The sequence below is a fragment of the Arachis ipaensis genome, chromosome B05, assembly GCF_000816755.2.
Source record: "Arachis ipaensis cultivar K30076 chromosome B05, Araip1.1, whole genome shotgun sequence".
Classification (NCBI taxonomy): domain Eukaryota; kingdom Viridiplantae; phylum Streptophyta; class Magnoliopsida; order Fabales; family Fabaceae; genus Arachis; species Arachis ipaensis.
The window spans coordinates 140676936-140684265 of NC_029789.2; the positions used below are offsets into that span (position 1 = coordinate 140676936).

The following is a 7330-nucleotide window of genomic DNA, read 5'->3' on the forward strand; positions in this document are numbered from 1 at the left end:
TGAATCTGGAGCACATGGAAGGCAAGTGTTAACTTTAGAAGATTTTTCTTTAATTGGTCCCAACAAGGTTGGAGAAAAAACTAATGGCTATGCTTGATCAGTAAATCAACGTCTCACTGAAGATTCTAAGGAAAATGCATACAACAGCATGCGAACACATTGTGTAAAGTGCAACAATGCCATTGGGAGGGTTACATAGTCCTAAAAACTGCAGCATTTATAGTTTAGGACCGAATAAAGGAAACATAAACTTCAATTCACAGTTGGGACAAACACTATACTTGCAATCACAGGAGTCTAATCCTGAACAAGTGATTGCTTATGATTATGAATTTTCTTAAAGAAGTAAAGGAAAGAAAAATTAAAGCTAAAACATCTAATGGCAATTGGTGAGAGATTTGAAATTTTATTTCAATTATACATGATGACAGAATGGTTATATTGTAAGCTTCTGCTATAGTTTGCAACATGTAAATACATGACATAATCGTAATTCTACATACCAAACCAACAACACCTCTAAATTCCTGATGCTTCCACAAATTCGTGGTTCCATTCAAGTATAATATTAAACGGAAAATTGAGATGTGACACAAGTTAACAATAAAAACGAACTTAAGCAGGAAGAAAACATAGTAAAACTCCAGAGATTCAGTAACATTAAGTACCAAAACCATAAACCTGAAATTTCATGGTCAAATACTTGATGAATGGGGAAGTAAAATTAAATTTTAATAAGCAAGAAAATAAAGTTAATCTGATATTAGAACCTGTACATGAAGATGTCGACCCCATGAAGATGCTTATTGCAGAGATTGCAGGAATTGAGAAAGTAAGAACTCGGAGACACAAAATGGCTTCCAATCTTACTGAAGGTAGAAGCAAAGAAAAGGCAATTGTTTTTGGTATTGATACCCCTAAAGTTAGCAGCAGCCTTAGCAGAGGACACAATATCAGTATTATGAGTGGAAATGGAGTTGTTCTTTGTGATACTCATGGCTGCAACTATGCCTAACCCAACAACCCCTCCTTCTAACATCATCATCCTATTCCTATTCTTTTGTTGTTTGCTCGAGTTGGAATTAGAATTAGAATTCTCCATCTAAAATGTCACTGAAATGTTTTCCAATGATTGCCTTCTCTCTTTCTTTTGTCATGTCTTTCAAAGACATGGAAAAAGAACGTCTAGAGGGAGAAAGGGTAACATTTGGAATTGAAACAAAGTTTCAGAAGCAGGAGCTGGAGAGCTAAGGGGTTAAGAGGGAATATCCTGAAATAAATATGCCATGATTTAGGAAATAATATGATAGATACAACCAGTGTTATTATTATTATAATAGGGTTATAATGGAAAATATATAAAAGATGCTACGTGTCCTTAACTCCTCAACACAGCTTTACATATCACAAAAGATGCCAAAATATCCTGATTGAACATGTTGATCTCAAAATTGTGTGTGAATTACTCATGCTCTGCCAGGTCAAAAAAGCTGATCGGTTTTATTCTAGAAACAAATTGGTTAATTTATTGTCTCTGCAAAACTGTAATAACATCACTGATTTTTAAACTATGAAATTTTCATAGCTTTTAGATTTCTTGTTTCTTCTTTTAGTTATCCTTAGCAAGATGCTACTGAAATCAGATATCGAATTATTCATATTGCAAGCAAATGATTTTTTAGACTTGTTGAGACCATTATGAATTAAACTAAATTATTGGGATTATAGTTCAATATTATGAATAAAAAATTAATTAATTAATTACTTTGGTTTCTTGAAGAACATGTATCATATACTAAAACTTTGACCGTTATTACAGCACGGGAAACCTGAGTGTTTGAGCACTTTTTCATATTTGTATAAGTCAGTATTTTGATTTTCATGGACTTGTATATGGTAGAACTGTATGTATACTTTTCATTCATAACAATTAGATGCTTTGTATTTGATTGTTGAAGGCCATAATGAAACAGAAATTAATGCTTTATTTCATCTTTTATACATTATTGATGAATTGATTTCTTCCTCTGCACAAGAATCAGGCTTTGTGGGTCTCTTTTAGGCTTTATTTTTTATTATTATTTTTATTGTCAGTGGAACCTGCTTCATCTTCCTTTGACTTTTAAGCCGTTTAGGTATATCAATACCAACTAACAAAAATCTACGCCCACACAAAAAATCAATTACTAAATCACGTATTTGTGTATAAATATATATTGTTTAACTTATTTTTTATATATATTTTGTATTTTAATTTGCATTTTATACTGGTGGGCGTTGGCTAATTTGATGCTAATCTACATTTTTTGAATTAGGTTTCATGTGTTTTACTTTTGGATAAAATTGGTTAAAAATAAATTTTGTAACGAAGTAAACACAAAAGAGGAAAGCTTCGAAATGTAAAATTATCTAACTCTGCAAGTAACTCTTCTTAATTCTTGAGGTTTTAAGTTCATTGAGAACTCAAGAAATTTGATAAGAGAGAGTGTTCATAAGTGTTTTTACTCTTTCGAATTTAGGGATTAACTGAACAAAATTGTTGAGAATAGATTGGAGACACGATGTTGCTGCCATCGTTCTATTCCGAGTTCCTAATGTCCGAGTTTGTCATTTCCAATAGTGGGGAGTGTTCTTGCAAGGACTCCGATGCTCAAGTTAGCATGGGTCGCAAGAAGAATTAAGTTGGAGATCATACCTTAGTACATGTATTTGGAATAATACATATATTGTGAGGTTGTGATGTCATGAACTCTTCTCCTTATGTTCTTTAGAGGTTATAAGTTGTCTTTGAGGTTAAGTTGATTTAAGAGAATGAGTTACTATTCTCATGAATTGTCTAATACTTTGTTGTGGCATCATATATTCATATGATGCTCTTAGGTCTATATGTAGTTGATATTGTAACCTTCTCTTTAATAGTAAAATGATGGTTACAATGTAGTAATTAAGCTCGTAAAATTGAGTTATTAGGTATTATAATGAGTGATGAGGAATTAGTGTTCTCCTTGTAACATCTTCTTTGGAATTTGAGAAAACACTTAATCATTAAACCAGTTCATTGGAACTTCTCATACTCTTGAACCCGATTCTTTATATTGGACTTATAGAAATATTCCAAAACAGAGGGAGATTGGTTTTATGTAAGCCATCTTCAATTTTGTGAGCTTCAAGCTTCAGCCACTGTTGGTAATTTGGGTATGAAAGTTGCCAAGTTGGTAACTTCTCATAACAGAAACAGAAATTTAAGTTGACAGAGAAAAACTGACACGGGAGAGAAAAATAAATGAGTGGGAATAATGTCATTTATTTCTCTCTTACGTTTACAGTTGGTAACTTATTAAAAAAAATTAGTAACTTCTCGGCAAGAAGAAAAATGAAGTAGAGAGTAGAATCCTCTCACCATTGAATCATCCACACTAAAAAAATGTTCCTAATAACAAACTGAAATTCAGATTATGGAAAACAAGATCATGTTTGGTAATGGGATTTTGAGATGTTAAAGTGCATTTTACTATTTGGAGAACAAAGTGACACATCCTTTGATAGTTCAAAGTACACATGCCTATTCAAAGAAAAGCCTAGAATCTTAACATATATATTGGGAAAATGCATGGTGCATTCTCAATCCCTTTTGAAATATTCTAAAGTACAAATTCAATATTACAGAATTTGTTTATATACAAATTTAAGGATTGCAATCATTTTTATCTGCACATTCTTGATACATTCCTTAAGTTTTCTAAAAAAAGAATAAACAAATTTAATATTGGTGATTTTGACTCATTGTTGTGGTCTCGGAGAGAAGGCTCTTCCAAACATCATCATAGGAGGCATGTTTTCTTCAGCAAATGTCCTAAGTTTATTGAGCTCCGGTAAGACAACTTTCCCAAGATCAGGTCTATCTTTTCTCATCATTTCGGCGCATTTCAAGGCGAGTTTGGTGAAATGCAAGGTGTGGTCCATTGGCCAGTCAGAAATAGCTGGATCAAGCACCTCTTCCAAAGTCCCTTTGGCGATGGCCCTCTTAACATGATGAGCCAAACCCATTGGTGACCTAGCTGTCACAATTTGGAGAAGCATGATCCCAAGTGAGTAAATATCAGACTTGATTCCAAGCATGCCAGTCTGTTGGTACTCAGGGTCAATGTAACAGAATGTTCCGGCTGTTGATGTCAAACGATACTGAGTGACGGCGTCTGCAACTGAAGGAGGGACAAGCCTGGCTAGCCCAACATCACTGATCTTGCTCACGAAATTCCGGTCTAGCAAAATGTTTCCTGGCTTCAAGTCGCGGTGTACAATGGGCTCTGGCTTTGTCTGGTGAAGGAATAGGAGGCCTGTGGCTATCTCTGCAGCAATTTGGAACCTTAGCTGCCAAGGAAGAGCCGGTAACTTCCCTCGTCGGAGGAGGCAATCGTCCAAGCTCCCATTAGCCATGTACTCATACACTAAGCAACCATACTCTGGGCATGCTCCGAGGAGGAGAACCATGTTTGGATGCCTTATACAAGTTAACACTTCAACCTACATAAACCATATTGACAGAAATAAAAGAAAGGTTGAAAATTGCGAGTTTCAATTCACACTGTCCAGTTTGGTTCTCAGTTTTTAGTTTCAAACTATGATTTCATTCGAAGAGGAAAAGATGTTGATAATATTAGTTTCCATACCTCTTGATTAAATTGTTCCCTTCCATGAGTTGCATCTGGCCTCAAAACTTTTATTGCAACCGGTGTGTGATCTAATTCACCCTTGTATACAGGGCCATAGCCTCCTTCACCGATCTTGAAAGCTGCTGAGAACTTTTGTGTCGCTTCCTCGATTTCCTCAATGGAGTACCTTCGGTACATGGCAGTACCAACACCTCGAGGTTCTAGTCCTCTCTTCATCTGTGGTGCTTCTCGCGGAGATGTTTTCTCTGGACTAATTTTTTTCTGTGCTTCAGACTCTGCGATCCTTTGATCCTTTTCTTTCTCCCCCCCTGGACTAGCCAATGCCGCTCCTTCCGATATTTGTAAGTCTTCCATCTTCCTCTTTTCTTCCTTTTTCCACCGTTGAAGCTCCATTGCCTGTTGCACATATAGCTCAGTGTCTTATAATGTTGCAATTATGTATGTTTTGGACTATAATCAAATTTGTAAAGTACCTTCTCCTTTGCTGTTAGAGCTTCCTTGCGAGCTGAGCTATACATCTCCATTGTCTGCTTCAGTTCTAGCTTTAGCTTTCTCACCTCAGCTTCCATTTCTTCCTAAATTCAACAATATAATAACAATTGTTGGTTAACTTAGGGAAACTTAAATTGTCATAGAATATTTCCCAACTAGATTCATTATATGTAATATTCTCGTAGATTCATCCATTTAGATAACTTTTTAAGTACTGTGTTCGAGCGTGCAGGGAAATTAAATTCTAAAAGTTATACTATCGTTTATACGGTGTACTTACGTTCTCTGTTGGCGATAATAGAGAGGTGAATGAGTAGTCATCACACATGAAAGATTTCTGTCCTGATTCTTGGGGGGATCTTGATCTTGATCTGGTTCCATCAAAATCATCATCGGAATACAACGAAGGGAAGAGCCTATCAACACTTGGTTTTGCACTCGCCACAAATGATATGTCACAATCTTCAGGTACATTATTTGATGCGTAGTTTCTTCTTTTTGTCTCGTATGGTGATCTATAATCATGTTTTTTAAGTAATTAATCTAATTTTTACCATATTTTTTGTGTAAATATATCTATCATTATTATGAATCATGCACAAGAAAAATATAAACATAATACAATGTAGTATGTGATATATTTTAATTTGTAATAACTTACATGGCTTCATCACTGCCGCGATTACGGCGTGCATATGCGCGTTTGTCTGGAAATGATCCGGCTTCAATTGATGCATAGAGTAAACAAATTATGAAATTGTTGTTATCTTAATAAATAAACACTACTTTCATTATTTTTTTAAATAACATACCTTAAATTCTGGATTCTAAGTCTAGACAAATAAAGTAAAATCTAATTGAACTTAAAAGAGCAAAAAAAGTGATTAGTAATTGGTTACTCAAAATGTTTCATTGTATTTCTTTATTCATGTGTCATTGCATAAAAAAGTTAATTCGACTTTTGGAGTCATTTATCATTTATTCCAAAAAAAATCATATATAGATAGGGCTTGTTTGGGTGAATTTTTAATAAAAGATTTTTTTTTAATTATCTTTTTATAAAAGATCTTTTAAAACAGTAAAAATAATTTTATATTTAAATATCTCATATATCATATATTTTTTATTTATTTATTATGTAAAAAGTATTTTTTAAATAAAAAACATATTTTAAATAAATAGAAATTATAAATTCTAAAAAATATATTTTATAAAATCTTTTCAATATTTTTATTTATATTATTAAAAATTTATCAAATATATTAAAAATAAAAAAATTATTAATTTTTTTAATAGTTTAATAACACCCAAACAAGCTTAGTTCATTACCTGGAAGCATTGATATTTCATCAAAATCATGAGATTGGTATCCACCTGAAACTGCAATTGATAGATAGAAGTAAACACACAAATTATGAAATTTTTGTGACTTACTCCAAAGGTATGGAAATTAAATTTATAATATAATCAAACATAATATTGTTAAAAGTTAAAATAAAAAATTGAAATGTTAATTAGTTAGTAACCATGTCGTGGGAGTGTGAGGTTGCGTGGTCGCTCAGCACGTTGAGCCAGAGAAGAGTGGATCTTATTCTGCGACGCAGGTTTTGGAGAGAGTAATACGGTCGCAGTTTTAACGGATGAGATCTTTCCTTTGGAGATTATATAGACGGTGCAGAATGACGGTACCGCTTTTGACACCGTGCTTGGAACATCACTCATCCTAAATCTGTTTTCCAAAAATATTTCATTTAAACTCCGATTTCATACGAATAATCTATCAATAATTTTATTTACAGATCTTCTAAGTAATAATTAATAATTAGTTTCTACAGCTATACCTAGCAAGACCACTCCTTGATGCTGCCCCAAGTACTAAAAGCTCAATGGAATATGTGGTAACACTTTCTACTAATGCCTTTGATATATCTGTGTCCTCTAACAAAATTTCTTTGAAGTGTACCTGTTGCAATTCATGCATGCATGCCTTGTTTATTCTTATTCTGCTTTTAATTATAATTTTTGTAAATTAAAATACTGAAATAAATTCCTGATTTTATTGTTATATGTAAAGAGAAAAGTAAATTTTTTTGTCATTAATATTTGTCATTTTTAAAAAAAATATTTTTAACGTTTATTTTTATTAAATTTTATTCCTAACGTTT

The 7330-nt window shown here is 33.1% G+C and overlaps 3 protein-coding genes across 4 annotated transcripts in view; all 3 read right to left on the minus strand.

Moving 5' to 3' along the window:
- LOC107644499 overlaps positions 1-1306 on the minus strand; it is a 2103-nt gene extending 797 nt beyond the window's left edge. The window contains exon 1 of one of the 2 annotated variants that reach the window (XM_021103019.1): positions 777-1306. In XM_021103019.1, the coding sequence (XP_020958678.1) occupies positions 777-1102 (326 nt within the window). In that variant the 5' untranslated portion in view covers positions 1103-1306. Of the gene's footprint in view, positions 1-770 lie in introns of both variants that reach the window. The other variant, XM_016348368.2, reaches the window with a different exon arrangement.
- LOC107641329 (U-box domain-containing protein 34-like) lies at positions 2215-6971 on the minus strand. Its single transcript, XM_021103018.1, has 7 exons — positions 6692-6971; positions 6495-6545; positions 5827-5887; positions 5446-5680; positions 5147-5248; positions 4671-5069; positions 2215-4524 (listed from the first exon to the last, which is right to left on the minus strand). The coding sequence occupies exons 1-7, from the start codon at positions 6885-6887 to the stop codon at positions 3781-3783; spliced, it is 1788 nt and encodes a 595-aa protein (XP_020958677.1). The 5' UTR covers positions 6888-6971; the 3' UTR covers positions 2215-3780.
- The window catches only part of LOC110272153, a 1825-nt gene continuing 1482 nt past the window's right edge, over positions 6988-7330 (minus strand). The window contains exon 3 of the mRNA XM_021124019.1: positions 6988-7128. Within this exon, the coding sequence (XP_020979678.1) occupies positions 6988-7128 (141 nt within the window). The remainder of the gene's footprint in view (positions 7129-7330) is intronic.

What these genes read in the sequence shown, in the direction of transcription:
- LOC107641329 (XM_021103018.1), bottom strand. Translation starts at nt 6,887, where the DNA reads ATGAGTGATGTTCCAAGCACGGTGTCAAAAGCGGTACCGTCATTCTGC. An exon ending in TGAAATATCAATGCTTCCAG is followed by an intron (nt 5,888 to 6,494) that starts GTAATGAACTAA and finishes CATCAATTGAAG; the next exon opens with CCGGATCATTTCCAGACAAA. An exon ending in CTCTAACAGCAAAGGAGAAG is followed by an intron (nt 5,070 to 5,146) that starts GTACTTTACAAA and finishes TATGTGCAACAG; the next exon opens with GCAATGGAGCTTCAACGGTG.